We start from the raw sequence: 16,982 nt of genomic DNA, 5'->3' as shown, positions 1-16,982 counted from the left end.
TGATTAAAAGTGGCTACTTATAAGGAACCCCCCCCCCCCCACCAATCCAATCACTCAGGAAATTACAATTTTAGGAACTCCCTGCCAGAAACTGGGGACAAAGACCAAATATATTTCTTACTGTAGCACAGACTTCCATACCAACTTTGACTTTTAAAAAAGGGAACTCATCATCTCAATGCCAGAATCTCCTTTTCCTTCTATGTTCCATGATTAATCAACGGCATCACAATTTACACAGCCCCTCTGGAGAGAAAAATGCAGTTGTTCTAGCTTCTGCCCTCTATCAGCCCAGTTCATCACAGGGGCCTCCACTTTTATTCCCTTGACATTCTCAAAACTACTCTTCCTCATTTTTCCTACTAAAACAATCTCACCTGCACTGTTTCAGAGAGAGCTAATCCCTGCTCCCTATTTTGTTCTAAAAAAAAAAAAAGTCTATCGTAAACCTTGTTACTGCAGTCATTTCTAAAAAACTCAAACCCGACTATCATATCACTGGGTAAACCCTTCAGTGGATCCGTATGTCTTATAGGTAAGTCCAAGCTCCTTCTCATGGCATAAAAGGTCATTCTGTGACCTTCCTTCAATCTACTGCTCCTGCCTCAACGTATTGGCAGTCAGCATTATACATTTTATGTTCCGGTGATATTACTTCTCCACGATCACCAGGCTGTTTCACATCACTTCATTTAGGCTATTATTTCTGGATAGAACATTCTTTGTCTCCTCTCCCTCCCCTCCGCTGCCCCTCTCTCTCTCTCTCTCTCTCTCTCACACACACACACACACACACACACACACACACACTCCCTCTCTCTCTGGGAGGAGGGGAGGCTAACTTCTATTCCCCCTTCAAGATTTAGGTATTATCATTTCTTCTAAGAAGTCTTCACTCAGTCCCACACTGGCCTAGTTTCTTCTCCACTATTCTCTTTAAAATGCTCATACAGCCCCGGCTAGTGTGGCTCAGTGGATTGAGCGCTGGCCTGTGAACTGAAAAGTTGCTGGTTTGAGTCCCAGTCAGGGCATGTACCTGGCTTGTGGGCCAGGTCAGAGGTCATGGCTGTGCAAAAGGCAGTCGACTGAGGTTTTTCTCTCACATCGATGTTTCTCTCCCTTTCTTCCCCCCCCTTCCCCTCTCCCTGAAAATAAATAAAGTCTTTTAAAAAAGTCCTTGAAGGCAATCACTGATGTTTTAAAAAATGCCTGTACACGTTCTCACTTATCACAACAGATTAAAACTCATATTTAATGTCATATTAAGATATTGCTCAAATTATAGTGAAATCTACTCTGATGTCTAGTACATCCTAATATCCTTGTAATGGAGTACAGGGCTTAACACCAGTAGGTCCTCAAAATATGTGTGTTAAATTCAACTGCTGGTTTAAATAAAAGGATTTTAAAGAACGTAAAGTGTTTTTTAAATGCTATAACAATTATTAAATTGAAGCGGTAAGCTAGTACACCTGACTTCATTTCTGAGGAAAAAGGCTTGTTAATCTTCAATTGTATTCTGTATTCAAGTGCAATATATGATTATTTTCAGACCTGAACTATACTGGAGAAACCTGCAATTCTACTGTTAATGAGTCTGGTCCCTGCCTGCATTACAGGCTGTACGTTGTTATTTGATCAGACATTTCTACTGTGGCTTGTCCAGAGGCGCTGTGGCCCTGTCACCTGTGGCCAAATGCAAAACAGGGTTGTCTGAACACGGCATGAATGCCGATGTGTATCTACCTGCATGTGCGTAAGAGGAGAGTTTAGGTATGTTCCAGTGGCAATCCTGCCTTAACCAGGTATAGATTTACTCAGGGAAAGAAATAAAAGAAAAAAAGTAAAAGAGGCCAAAGCAAGTAAGAAAGAAAGGATTCTATTCATATTCAAAACGCTTTCCTCAGTTTGTTCAGTCTGATAGAATTCTTTACACAAAGGCTACAGAGGAGTGCAGAGAAGTAGGGCAGTTTCTTCAAAGACTCGTACTCTTCAGGTTGGAAGGGATCTAACAAATCAGGTCAGTCAGCCCTCTCTCTTTACAGGGGAGGAAACTGAAGACCAGACTGAATGATTTCCCTGAAGTTCAAAGAATCAGTAGTAGAGCCAAAGCCGGAAGTGAAGCAAAGAGAACGAAGCAAGAAGGAGAATTCTGAACGGGGCCTCCGAGTGCTTCCCAACCTGCTCTTGCTGCCAGTCCTCCTGCCCCACCCAGTCTAGCCACGGGAGACCCCTACGTCGTGACCAGAAACACAAATTTGAACTTCCAAGCATCCTATCCTTGTTCTTCCCTGGCCTGGAGTGATTTCCTCCATCCAGCTGAGGCCAAATTCTCTTACTCATCAACCTCACTTCAAGCATCACCTCTTAGCTCAGTTCACCTCAAGAAAAAAAACCCACTACATCTCCGTTCCCATCAGCAGCTGATAACTACTGAGAAATTCTCATCCTGTGGTACTAGCTGTGTGCGTGTGTCCTGCTCTTCCCCGGACCCTGGCAGCTCCCGAAGGGTGTGGCACCCATCTCTTTAGCCTGGTCTTCCCAGCACAGAGTGAGCAGTGGGGAAATGCTTGCTGAGTTGTGCTGGATTACAGAAGGGTGGAGGCATGTCACATAGGATTCAGGGAATAATACAGTATTAAAATCAGATCTCAGATAAAAATGCTGAATAACTCCATTCCAACCAAAAGTGAAGAACAGGGGACAGGAAAATCTGCTTGTTTGCTGGGGGACGTACCAGTGGAAGACCAATCAGCTCTGTGATATTAACTAGCAAGCGGCACTTAGACAAAAATGGAAAGTTTCACTCTGGTAGTTGATAGCTACCACGTGGTAAAGTCAGGAGGAGGGCCTTGTATACAATGAAACAACTATGATATGAAGAGAGATCTGGAAAACGTAATTGGTAAACACATTCCCACCTTTTGTAATGAAGTAGGAGATAGTGTGAGAAGATTGTGATAGCTGAACCTTCACTGTCTACATTCATGGAAATTTTTTTCAAAAATTGTTTTCCATAATATACAGGGTATACACCTCCAGAAAAAGACCATGTGTGACATTTGCAACCTCAAAGTATGATATGTTCAACCCTACCTAGGTAAAAAGTGATTTTGGGGCAGAATAATAACCATTACATTTTACTCTTTTCACAGTGTGGTTACAAAATAACAAACCTAAATGCGGAAGTACACACATTGACGTGTAAGCTGCGCCAGAAATGCTGTCCTACTACCTTATGATCACATCTTGTGTTTGATCAAAAATCCAGAGTGGTGATAGGTATTTAAACTGTTCTTATCCACCTTATTCACCAAAGTTGGCTTCAGGCTGTTTCCAAATTGAGTTTATTCTCAAAGGCAGAGGGTTTGCCAACCTTAAGACTATTCAAAGAATGGGCTCCAGGCTTTGAAGTAACTCCACAAGAATTTCAAACAGATTTTGTGCTGCGGCAGTATTTTTGGAAAGGTTCTTGGGTTCCTTCAGTGACTACTTGAGAGACAACATTCATGTGTTTTTGAAACAAGTCAGTCACATTTCAAAACACTGTCCTTGTGCAAAGTGCTCTGTACTTCTGTTTTTAAAAACTGGAGTTTATGAGTGACTGCTGAGGCAATCACTGTATAAAGCTGCAACAGAAACAATTCAGTTTCCTCCGGTCAGGGCTGAGCACAGCTGAATACGGAGGTATCCAGAGAGGCACCTGTGTCTGACAATACACAGAGAACGTACCAGTGCCCAAGTGACAGCTAAAGGTGCTCTTGCTGCCCTGTCCTCTATAGAACATGAGGAATCCTTTCAATGCTAGAACTGCAAGATGGAAATGAGTCTTAGCGTTATAGTTAAGAAAACTGCCCTACACAAGTTAAGGGATCTATTCAGGGATGCAAGGACACTTAATGGGAGCCCCTTTGCCCCCAGCATCTTTGGTCCTCCTAAATCCAGTGAGGTTGTATGTGAATGCTTTTAGGAGGCTCAACACTTCAGGCGCTGGTATGACCTTGGGCTAGTCCCTGTGTTTCTGTCCTGCATAAAATGTGGTAACAATACCTATCTCATTACATGTATATATGTAAAAGCACTTTCAACACTGTCTATAGTGCAGAGCAGTATTATTACCTCATCTTGTCTGAGCTTTGATATAGTTTCTGTAGCTACCTTTTTTCTCCTTTGAAAGAGGATCAAATCTCGAAACAAAATATTCCTTTCCTCTACTCTATTCTCCTATGGGCAAAGGCCTTATCTTCCTCACCTCGGTGATTGCCGACCCTCAGCATGACGCCCCACACACAACTACTTAGTAACTTCAGTTGAGAACATGAGCAAATTTCTCTGGCCAGGATCAGTTATTAAATACTGCCTTTCTTCTAGCTCTCATATGTCTGATATTTTCCAATTTTAGAACTGGAATTAAGAAAAAATAGGATTTTTTGGTAAAACTTTCAGAAAAGGTTCTTATGAAATCAAGGAAGGGCATAAGAAATCTACCAACTTTATGTCAAAACTAGTCCTACAGAACTTTATTATTAAGAGAGTAAGGGAGAGAGGGAGGGAAAGAAATACATTCCTGACAGCTCACAGAGCACCACATTAGTCGTACAAGGCATCCAGCACAATATTTAAGTTGTTAGAATCAAACAAGGATGTATTGTTATAGAAACGATACAGTGGTGATGGAAGTTGTCGTGATGAACTAGTTTCTCACTCAATTTGCAATATACTTCTTTACAGTGCTACACACTGGGGGTTTCAGAGTAATTTGTGGGATCACGAGGTAACTGTTTTCAGATAATAATCCTGAACAGTAAAAGATGCAAGAAGTAGCATTTTCCTGAGGTTCTTTGTAATTTTAAACCCACTGCGCCTGGAAGGCATAATCGGAAAACTAGCGGATAACACACAATGGGTATAATCAGACATCTGATAGATACAGGCTGTGAGAAACCAGGGACAGGCGTGCACATGCCACTGTCTCCATCAGAGGGGAGGAGGCAGGCCAAGCTCCCTTCTCAGTGCCCGAAACTCTGCTGACAGGACACAGAACAGCCAGGGGAAAGGAGGGGAACAGCATCTCCTGGGACAGGAGCAGAAGGTCGTACAGGCTATCGTAACAAATCAACACAAATTTTATGATATGTAAAACATGTCTCAACAAACCTGCATAAAATAATCTGCATCTTTAGACATTGTGTCCCCCTGTGGGTGTAGGGACCTACGGCACACCCCAAGTGAACAATGAGGGAGTGCGTAGACCATGTTAGTTTGTCTCAGTGAATGCAGTTGAACTTGGCTTTGCTTCTCTTCTAAGGGTAAATAAACTTGAGCTTGCATAAAAACACTTCTTTAAGGAGAAAGAGCAGTCATTAAAGTGGCTGGGGAGGAGTCTCGCCCCAGCACCTTCACTTTATGTGATTTCCAAATGTGTTTAGTCCTAAAACTGTGCACTTAAAAAATTAGAAAGATGTTGAAAGGGGGTTCTATTGGAATTTAGCAAGTGGAAAACAACTCAGCTGTTTGAAGATGAGGAACCATGAGAGAAAAGCTGAGTGTCAGGGGGGATGTGGAAATCAATGGATCATACATAAAAGTTTTGAATAACAGATGAAATAAAATATAAATAAGCCCACAGGTTAGTACACAGTGATGGCATGAGAACCTTTTAGCATGAATGAAAACCCAGGATGCCGTGCTGGGGTCACGGCAATACTCAGATGCTGTCACAAGTGTCCTCAGGCTGAACAGACAGAACCAAGGCTCACGTAACAGAACACTGGTGCACAGTACTGTTAAGAGTTTAGGCCTTTGGAATTTTGACTATTAACTTCAATTACCTTTATGTCAGCCTCCCACCTCCACCCCACAGCATGTCCCAGATCCTTAACAGTGAGGACTAACTTAGCTACGGTTTATGGAGAGCTGGCATGTCAGGCACTAGGCAAAGTGCATTTGCTAGTTTCCCATTCAAACTTCAAAGCAAGCCTATATGGAAGAGCTGACATAAGTACTAGCCTTCACAGATAATGAACCTGAGAATGCGAGGGGCTAAGTAACTTGCCAGGGCCACACTTCTAGGAGGTCCGAAAGTCAGGTTTTAAATCCTACTTTCCTAGAGTCTACATTCTTCACAACTTTATATACTATCTTAATAAGTCAACAATGTCCTACAATATTAATCTCTAAACTGATTTGGTTAATTGAATTTTTTTCCGAAACATTTAACCAGAACACACTGTTTATTTTTTGCCATTTCTTTAAACTTTTCCATTGATTGTTAGTATTATTTTTATACTTTAAATACATTATAATGTGTTCTTCCTGCCTCAAATTTTCCATTGAAAAGTACACAAGGTAATCTCTAAGAGTTAGTGACCTGAAAATTAAAATTAAAAAATATTACAAATACACACAAATGGAAAGATAAATAACACATACATAATATATATGATAGAGATTCTCTTGCTAAATGGGTGCTTCCAAAGTCTGCAGTTGAACAAGCACTAAGAAATCAAGCTATCTCTAATAATTATTTGTCTTTGCTCCTCTCACTTCTAATCCAAGATCCGTTCCCAACGTCAATCCCCAATATGCTATGTACAAAGATAGGATGGTTGAATAGTAAATGCTTTCACTGCAGGTAATTCACTTTTACTCAAATTCACTACTTAAAGAATGTCCCTAAAATCATGATCACTTCTTGCTAGTACCAGAGAGCTTCCCTCCACGGTAAATGTTTACGTTGCCCATGTCCATCTTCTCTCTCTCCATGTCTGGGGCTGAACAAATTTCTGGAATTCTTACGTCCCAAGTTATTCAAACTTATGTGTTAAAAATTCAAATTGCATTATATGTGTATGTTACATATAATGTAATTCATTATTTGAAATGTGAATCAAAATAACTTTTGCCCAGAAATATATCAGCATTAGTTTCAGATACTTTCTGAAATTTATTAAAAGTAACCTGCCCATTACTAAATCAGATCCATGAGACACTTTAAGAAATAAAAGAGTACCTCAGAAAATGGTGCCAAAAAAGTTAGGCTATGTTAGAACTGTCTATGTATTGGGAACATAAAGTTCAGAATGAAAAAGATAATGAAAGTGGGGGAAACTAGAATCTCAAAAGAAAACAGGCTGCTAAGTTACCAGCTCTTAGTAAGAAGAGGGGTATCAAAGTGGACTCCAGCAACAAGTACATCTACAGCCTCACTTCTAGCACGGAGATGCATACCCAAGCCACTGCTTCCAGGCTATAAGCATATTATACACCTTCTTTAGGAGGAGTGGGGTCTCAGCCTCCTCAGCTCACCAACAGATGGTATTGAAAGTGATTATTTGTTGGGTGCTCTGAGAAATTAAAAAAGAAAAAATATGACTGCAATCTATTTAGGGGGAAGTTAACCAATACACACTACACTGGTGTGTGAGTTGATATACGTTAGCAATTTACAACAGTACTTTATATATAATAAATGTTCAATAAATGTTAACTGTTAATTGATAGTAATAATAACCACAGCTAAATTTTATGGGGCTAACCACATACATGTTATACAAAGTACACTGATAGGAAGAGATGAGTATGTCCAGTGATCAGGGAAGGCTTTAAATGAAGTCAAACTTAGGTGATTTACAGAAGCACAGAGAAAGAAGACAGGGAACTGCTTGAGCACAGGAACAGAGGTGAGGAGAAGAGAAGTGCAAAGGGAACCTTATTCTGTACTTACCTGTTTCTTCTCTTCTGTATTACTACCTCTTGAGAATAGGGATGCTACTATGATTGTTTGGCTGTAAAAGATGGGCATGCTGGCTCGTGTTAGGAAAGGAGGCTGAAATGGTCTATGCGTGTTCAGATATTTAAGGGTCTTAAGTTCTTGGCAGAGAAGCCTTAATGTTTTAGAGTAGGTCATGGAAGGTCATCACAGATTCTTCAGTGGAGGGGTACAAATTCGGGAATCAAGTTCAGGCTCCAGAGTTAGAAGACTTGGACTTAAATTTGAGCTGTTTTCTTATTAACTGTGTCTCTGCCTAGTTGCTGAACTTCTCAGAGCTTCAGTGTTCTTACTGGTAAATGGAGATAATGGCGTCTACTTCATTCTGTATGAAAATGAATGTAAAGTGGCGAGCACACTGCCCAGTACATAGCAAGCATTCTCAATGAATGCCGTGATTACTACCTGGGAGGCTAGGTTCTAGGTGACGAGGCCTATGTGGGTGTAGTTATGGATCCAGGAAAATGGGGACAAGCAAGCCATTCTAATGCTCTTGGAAGAAAATGTCCATCGGGACACCTGAACTTCAAGAATTTTGAGCTTAATGATCATTCCCCTAAGTTATGAAGTTCAAAACAGACAGTTAGATTGGGTTTCTAAGGGTAACAATTTGGTACTCAAAAATGATTTCTGATAGGGAATTATCACACCAATATATCACTGTGATAATGTATCTACCTCCCTCTTAAACTTACTCTTTTGTTACCAGAGCAAGAGTTTTAAGAGCTCAGAGGAAGAAAGTGTCTAAAATCTCAGAATGAATCACGAGTGACTTCAGTAAGCCTGGAAAGTACCAGTTTGTAGGGGAAAACAAACAAAATCCCCAATAAACCAAGAGAAAGTTAACAAAGACTGCCAAAGGGATAAACATCCTCACTGTGGAGATGGTTAAGGGCCAAACTTTTAATAGCATCACGTTTGTATGCTGTGTGACAGTGGCCACCAATGTCCCTAGAAGTACATTAATATTCATATGTGTCTGTTCTCAGTTCCCTCAAAACTGCTCCTGAGGTTCCAGAAGGGCAGATGCCATATCATGTACATTCCTGTAGTCCCCACCATTACTGAACAAATAGTACACATTCCAGTATTTGTTGAACTGAAATGAAGCTGAACTGGCTGTTGCAAACAAAAGGCTCTGTTGGGGCCTTGAGCTTCAATGCTTATCATCTACAAAAACATGTGTCCTAAATCTAAAGCACGTTGAGTTCAGAGAATTAGTCCAAACGCTGTAAGGGACCTTTTTTCAGTCATTCAAAACAACCTCCTTGACGGAATATCTATATGAGTAGGAAAATGAATATTCCAAAACTCAGGAGCTGGTGGGTAGGCTGGGTCATTTGTGTAGCTACAACTAAATATTGTCTGCAGGTGAGTTCTGACTACAAGTTTAAAGTCCTGGTTCCAGTCTTGCTTGTGCCACTTAACACTCCTGTCACCTCCAACATCTATGAAATGGTGATGAGACCATCCACAATACCTCTTTTTCCAGGAAGTTACATATGTAAAAGAATGATTAAGTGCAAAGGAAACAGATGACATTTGAGAGTTCATCTTTTTCTTGAACTCGAATTATTAGCACACAGTTAGGTTTTTATTGTGGGGTGAGAAAAAAACATTTTGTGAGAGTTACACTGACGGCAATTTTTCTCCAGCATCAATTTGCACACGAAGAGTAAAGAACACCAGCTCAAACTGACGGTGCGGGAGGGAAAGGACAGAGCAGCCACAGAAAGTGGGCACTGGACAAGAATATGACTGAAGCCTCTGAAACAATAAATTAAAGCAGCTAAGAAAGCTATTCTTCCAAAACTTTAGCCCAAACATCAACAGACACACAGATCAAAAATGCTTTTATAAACACAAATCCTTACGTGGAACCAGGCTGTGAGTTTTAAAAATCAGTAAATGCTGAAATAATGAATGATGAAGATTGAATCTTCACTTAAACAATTTATCATCTTTTTATATTAGTATCAATAAAGTATTTTAGGTACTCCCAATAGTTGGGTTACATAAAAATACTGGACTTATTTAGATATTATGTCTTAATATTTATCTTTTTCAGATATTTATCTCAACATCACTTAATGTTATGGTGATAGCAAATAAGCAAACACTGAAAGATTCTTTTCTTTTTTAAAAGAATGTTTGTGAATAACCATCATGTAAATACTCACACTTCTCCACAGAAAAAGAAAAACAAAGCAGCCCAGGGGGAGACAAGCTTCATTACAGAAAGTTAATCTCTGTGACCACAATATGTGAGTTTTAACTTTCTTAAACCAGAAGAATGTATAGGTCAAACAATGTGCAAATCCTATTATGCACATTAATCTTTTAGGAGAACAGTCACAACCCAATTTTTGAAGTGTTTTATTATGTATTCATTGTGCTCCTCAACCCCACTGCTATAATCTCTCTCTCAAAAAAAGTGTACAAGTTTGTATTAAGGACCCAAACTAAGGCAGGCAGTCTTTGAGGGGGGGAGATAAAGCATATTTCATGTTTTCTACTGCTTTCCCACTCCTTTGAGAGGAAACAGTGGAGGAATTGGGGGAAAGGCACCCTCAAGGTCTGAATCAAAGGACGAACACACATCACGGTGAGACCGACGACCAGATAACATCTACAACACAACCGCATCCTCCCACACGTCATTAAGAAGTAGGACAGCAGAAATAAATGTCAGCATTCTGTTTCTTGACAGGGCGTAGAGATCTGAATGGGTTCCCCAGCCCTCCCCTGGGAATTACAGAACACCAACCCTGCTTTCGGCTCCAATAATTCATATCCCACCGGACTGCAGGCTACCGCACCTCCCTGAAACGCAGCTGTGCCTTTTCTCTACCCCAGAATCTGAGAAAAAGGAGAGACCGGGCGCCGCGGAAAGAGTTCAAGCCTGAAGGCTGTCCGTGGAAAAGTTCAGAAAACTGTCTCCACCCCAAACTGAGCCCCTGGCAGAGAGGCTCGGGCAGCGCGCTGTCCATCGCCAGGGACCGTCCCGGCTGAGAATACTTACTGGGCTGAGCCCACTTTGCTGTCTCTCTTTCCGAGCACTTTGGCAGGCTTTGTGTCTTCCACATCTTGCTGTAGTTCGGTCATCGGGGCCGCGTCTGGAGGGCACCTTCAGATCTTTGCGCGCCTGCCGTCCTGTCTCCGGGTCCTCCTGCCGCGGCTCTCAGCCTCCCCCGGGGGCGCAGGCCCAGCGAGCCGCCCCGCGCCCTCCCCTGCGCCCGCCCCCTGAGCCCGCTGCATCCAGGCCGGCCCCGCACTGCTCCCCGCCAACCTGGACACGTTCGAGCGGCTGCGATTGGTCCGAGCAAGGGTGGCAAAGCTGTGGAGGAGGGAAGGGGAGGGCCGAGGCGAAGTGACAGCCTCCTTCCCCAACCCAGGAGGCGGAGGAAGAGAAAAAGAAAACCTGTTGAACTAGTCTCTCTGCGAGAGGAAGCTAATTGGTCAAGCAGGTGAAACCTTTGCCTAAGAAGGCATCACACACTGTTTTTAGCTTCCTGGTAAAAGGGGCTTTCTTCTACCCGGACTGTAACCAGAGGGTTGAAAAATGAACAGCTAGCTGTAGATGCAGGAAATGGATGCGGCCAAGTTGAAGCTGCTTCTCACACGGATGCGGTGTGGTGGGCTGGTCTATGCCTCAGCCTAAATTATTCAAACAGGATATTGCCTTGTTGAGGACTAATTCGTAGGGCCTTAAACAATACATTAGTTCAATAACAATGGTAATAAGAGGTGGTTGCCTGGTTGACCCTTCCTAGTTCTGTGGGAGAGAAGCTTTCATCAAAATCTCCTAACACACGTTTGTTACGCGTTCAACCAATAGAACGAATGCTGCTTCTTCTCGCCTCTTGGTGCGCTTTTGACTTGCTGGTTCTGTGTGAAGTTTTGCATGTGAAGTATCCATTTACTCATGGAACATTTTTTTTGAGGGCTACTATGTTCCAGGCATTCTTCAAAACATTCGTTTCTTATAACGAATAACTTACGTGTTGGTGGTTTTCAAATTTGCTATAGAGCATTTGAGGATAAGAATAACTTGCTGGAAGCCTAACTTGACTTTAAAACAATTCCAAGTGGCAATAGTAGAGCATGATATGGATGGGGGGAAATTACTAACTCTATGCTCTGGGGCTGCAAGTCCTTTATTTTTCTTTGAAAATTAATTTGAGATTTAAGAATAATTACAAAGGCTATGCAACCATAGTGTTTATATAAACATATATGTGAGTGTACAAAAGAAAACACCTACCCTTCTAAATAACCTCAAATATTTTGGAGATGCATGTCTTTTCCAAAGTTTTCTTATTCCCTCTCCATTTCCTAGCTTATATCATTAGAGAACAAAAGTACAGTTCTGTAGCCTGCTTGCTCCAAAATCGATTTTTGTGACACTTGAAAAATAATTTAAAAAAAAAGTTTAGGTAAAAATTCCGTGAGCATTCTCTCTCTATTTCCTGGTTGGTATTTTTTTTTTCTTCCTGACCACTGACCCCTCCTGGATGAGCCCAGCTGGGCGGTGTGGGAAAGGCTCTGGGTGACCCGGAAGCTTGGAAGTGATGCTCTTCAGTGTCCATAGCTGGCTCTGCCTGGAAACACTAATCTTTCAGCCTCCACACCCTTTCCCTAGCTCCACCCCCAACTCAGGACTGGGATGAGATAGACATATGATGAGCTTGTCACCCTCCCAAACTCTGGGCAGTGGCTCTCTCCTTAAATCTCAGGTACTCTCCAAGCTGCCCCCACTACAGAACTCAGACCAGAACTGACCTTTTTGGCCCTCAAATAAATTTTTTCATTATAGTATAATATTATTTTAACCATTGGGAAGTGTACGATTTAGTAACAATAAACACATTCACAATGTGGGTAATCATCACCACTATCTATATCCAAAACTTGTGGGGTTTTTTTTTATCATCACCAACATAAACTCTGTAACCATTCAACAATAATGCTTCCTTCCCCATTCCTCTCAGCCGCTGGTAACCTCTATTCTCCTTCCTGTCTCTGAATTTGTCTGTTGTGGCTCCATCATATAAGTGGAATCAGAGAACATTATTTCTTCTATGCCTGGCTTATTTCACTAAATATAATGTTTCAAGGTTCATCCAAGTTATAGCATGCATCAGTGCTCCACCCTTTTTTATGGTTAAATAATATTCCATTACATGCACATTTGTTTATCCATTCATCTGTTGATGAACATTTGGGTTGTTTCTGCCTTCTGGCTACTGTGAACAATGCTGCTGTAAACACTGATGTACAAATATCTGTTGTAGTCCTGCTTTTCATTCTTTTGCGTATATACCTATGAATGGAATTGCTGGTCATGAAGGCAGTTCTATGTTTATTCTTTAACAAACCATGGTCAGGCCTCTTTTACTGCCTGAGTAAAGGCAAGTGGTCCCCAGCACAGGTTTACAGCTCATTTGCTAGGCACTCAAGTTGCCCTGAAACCTGTTCTTTAGTGTATTGGATGAAGACTTCAATAGTATGATCTCAGCAAGAAAGGAGGGGAGAGGGTAGTGGTAGGGGCATATGGGAAAATAGCAGATAGTCCTTTCCAAGAGTGGGGAGAAACTAGAAAAGAGCAAGCAAACTACATTATTTTACATATTGACATTTGCCTAAGTTTAAAAGATATTGTGAAACAGCTTCCTAACTTATTTGTTCTTGGGGCTAAGCTTCCTAATTTGTTTACTCTTTAGGCTATTACTTCCAATACTAAAATGGAATACAGTATTTAAAAGGTGGCAGCAGGAGTTCTGGCCAAGATGAAGGCATAGGTAGAAACCCTTTGCTTCCTCTCACAACCAAGAGGAGGATAACACCCAATCTAAAATCAATAAACAACCAGAAGCACCAGAAAATCAAACTGCAAGGAACTCCGACAACCAAGGAATTAAAGAAAAAATCAACCAGAACAACCAGATCGGTAAGGCAGACCCCCGAGGCGGGCGACTCAGAAAAACTCCGGCCAGGCAGCTGAGGGGTGGGGCTGACCTTTGAGCTCTTTGGAGTTGCGCAGGAGGGACTGACTTAAGGGGAAACAGACTCAGAGCTGACTGTGGGCTATGGCTGGGGTTGCCTCAGTGGGAGATACTTCTAGTCTGACTCAAAAGTCTGTTGGAAAGTGTGCTAGAGACAAGCAGGAGAGCTGCATTGTTCTCCTGGCCCCTCCCCCACAGGCAGCACAGCAAAGAGGGTTGCCCTGCAACCCTCTTTCGTGAATATCTAAGGGTGAATATCTAAGGCCCCGCCCCCTTACAACTTATTGGAGGTACCAAGACAAAGAAATATGGCCCAAATGAAAGAACAGAGCAAAGCCTCAGAACTAACCAATGAGGACATTGCCAACCTAACTGATGGAGAATTTAAAGTCCTGGTAATCAAAATGCTCACAGAACTGATTGAGCTGGATCGAAAAATGAAAGAACAAATGAAAGATACCCAAAATGAAATAATGCAAAATATTCAGGGAACCAACAGTGACAAGAAGGAAACCAGGATTCAAAGCAATAATTTGGAACAAAAAGAAGAAATAAACATCCAACTGGATCAGAAGGAAGAAACAAGAATCCAAAAAAATGAAGAGAGGCTGAGGATCCTTTGGGGCAACCTGAAATGTTCCAATATCTGAATTATAGGGGTGCCAGAAGGAGAAGAGCAACAGCAAGAAATTGGAAACATATTGAATAAATAATGAAGGAAAACGTCCCCAGTCTGGCGAAGGAAATAGACTTACAGAAAGTTCAGGAAGCTCAGAAATTCCCAAAGAAGTTGGACTTGAAGAGGAACACACCAAGGCACATTGTCATTAAGTTACCCAAGATTAAAGACAAAGAGAAAAATCCTAAGAGCAGCTAGAGAAAAGGAAGCAGTTACTTACAAAAAAGTTCCCATAAGGCTATCAGCTGATTTCTCAAAATAAACCTTACAGGCAAGAAGGGGCTGGAAAGAAGCATTCAAAGTCATGAAAGGCAAGGACCTGCATTCAAGATTACTCTATCTAGCAAACCTTTCATTTAGAATGGAAGGACAGATAAGTGCTTCCCAGATAAGGTCAAGTTAAAGGATTTCATCATCACAAAGCCTTTATTATATGAAATGTTAAAGGGACTTGTCTAACAAAAAGAAGAAGATAAAAAATATGAACAGTAAAAGGACAACAAACTCATAACTATCAACAAATGAACCTAAAAAAAAAAAGAAAAACAATGAAAACAAAAACTAAGCCAAAAGCCAAAACAGGAACAGAATCAGAGCAATGGAGTTCACACAGAGGGAGTTCAGTGGGGAGGGGGAGGGGAGGAATAGGGGGGGAAAGGTACAGGGAAGAAGAAGCATAAAGACAGGGAAAGATAAAAAATGGTATAGGAAACAGAGGACTCAAAGAACTTACATGTACAATCCATGGACATGAACTAAGGGGGCGGGAATGCTGGAGGGTTGGGGGGGCAGGTTGGAGGGGGGATAAAGGGGGAAAATTGGGAAAACTCTAATAGCATAATCAATAAAAAATACTTAAAAAATAAAAATAAAGAGTGGCAGCAGGCAAATGATAGTGGAAATTTCACTGTAGTGTGAGAAAATTGAGACTTAAGATTATGTGTAAAATATATTTTATTGATTTTTCTCTAATAAAAATACCTTCACTTCTATTCCTCTAAGCCTCTGGGAACATAGTTTCTTGTTTCTAATATCAAAGAGTAGTTCCAGTTGATATTTTTTCCGGTTATTGCAGCAGGCCAGTAGAAAACACATGTCTAACCCATCACCTCTCAGGAGGTAGGGGCTTCCTTTTAATAGCATAAAATGTTGATCAAATGTTGGTCTCTTTTTAAGATTGATCAGCTGCACTGTGCATCTGTCCATAGTCCCGGGGCAGAGTTCAAATATGAGTTTGGAGATAAGACTGGAGCTAAGGTTGTAATATATGCTCCAGTAGTTACCTAATTTATGACACGTGGCAGGTTATTACTTATTAGGCAATGTAAGAACACGTAACATGTTGTCACATGCTTGTAATTTTATGCATACTGTCTAAGGATATGTTTTAGAAGATGTTGATGCTCTTATCGAGATGGAACCTGGAAGCTCAGTAATAGTTTAACTATGCATGATATTTGATATATCAATATCATAAGTCAAACAATTCCAGGAACACGCATCATACCATTCCTGTTTCAAAATTAAGGTCAATAATCCAAAGGAAGAAATGGGAAAAACATGAGAGTTCGGGAGAGAGCCATATAGTGACACTGAAGAACTTAATTATAAGACTGTACCTAGCCAAGATGGAGGTGTAGGTAGATACACTTTGCCTCCTTGCACAACCAAAAGGACAAAAACAAATTTGAAAACAAAAAATAACCAGAAGTGCCAAAAATCGAACTGTTTGGAAGTCTGACAACCACAGAGTTAAAGAAGAAACATTCATTCAAAGGGAGAATGAAACAAACATTCATTCTCCCCCCCTCGGTAGGAGGGGCTGAGATGGGCAGTGGGGGTGGAGAGGACTCATGGCTAGGAGGCAGCTGGAGGACCAGACGAGGCGAGGCAGCAGCTGGCAGAGCGGGAGATCCCACATTTACATACAGATGAACTAGGAGGAACAAATGGGGAATGAGATAGACCACACAACCCAGGGTTCCAGGGTGGGAAAAGAAAGCCTCAAAATCACTGGCTCTAAAAACTGTGGGGGTTGAGGCAGTGGGACAAACTCCCAGCTTCACAGGAGAGTTCATTGGAGAGATCCACAGGGTCCTAGAATGTGCACAAACCCACCCACCTGGGAATCAGCACCAGAGAGGCCCAACTTGCTTGTGGGTAGTGGGGGAAGTGACTGAAAGCTGGCCAAGAGCTGAGCAAGCAGCATTGTCCCCTTTCTGACCCCACCCCCACAGATAGTGCCACAATGCAGCAATGTGGGTTGTCCCACCCTGGTGAATACCTAAGGCTCTGCCCCTTACTATGTAACAAATTTGCAGAGACAAAGGAATATGGCCCAAATGAAAGAATAAATCAAAGCTCCAAAAATAGAATGAAGCAATAAAGAGATAGCCACCCTATCAGATGCAGAGTTAAAAACACTGGTAATCAGGATGCTCACAGAAATGGTTGAATATGGTCACAAAATAGAGGAAAAAGTGAAGGCTATGCAAAGTTAAGTAAAGAAAAATATTCAGGGAACCAA

The 16,982-nt window shown here is 41.5% G+C and overlaps 1 protein-coding gene across 6 annotated transcripts in view; it reads right to left on the bottom strand.

Moving 5' to 3' along the window:
- GRAMD2B (GRAM domain containing 2B) overlaps positions 1-16,982 on the bottom strand; it is a 122,642-nt gene that overhangs the window by 49,959 nt on the left and 55,701 nt on the right. For 2 of the 6 annotated variants that reach the window (XM_045838026.1, XM_045838027.1), the window contains exon 1: positions 10,794-11,063. The exons of the other annotated variants lie outside the window; for them this stretch is intronic. In XM_045838026.1, the coding sequence (XP_045693982.1) occupies positions 10,794-10,876 (83 nt within the window). In that variant the 5' untranslated portion in view covers positions 10,877-11,063. Of the gene's footprint in view, positions 1-10,793; positions 11,064-16,982 lie in introns of those variants that run through there. 6 annotated transcript variants of the gene reach the window in all.

Source organism: Phyllostomus hastatus, unplaced genomic scaffold (genome assembly GCF_019186645.2).
Source record: "Phyllostomus hastatus isolate PE091 unplaced genomic scaffold, TTU_PhHast_1.1 phas_contig_254, whole genome shotgun sequence".
NCBI lineage: Eukaryota > Metazoa > Chordata > Mammalia > Chiroptera > Phyllostomidae > Phyllostomus > Phyllostomus hastatus.
This window is presented reverse-complemented; position numbering and strand designations above follow the sequence as displayed.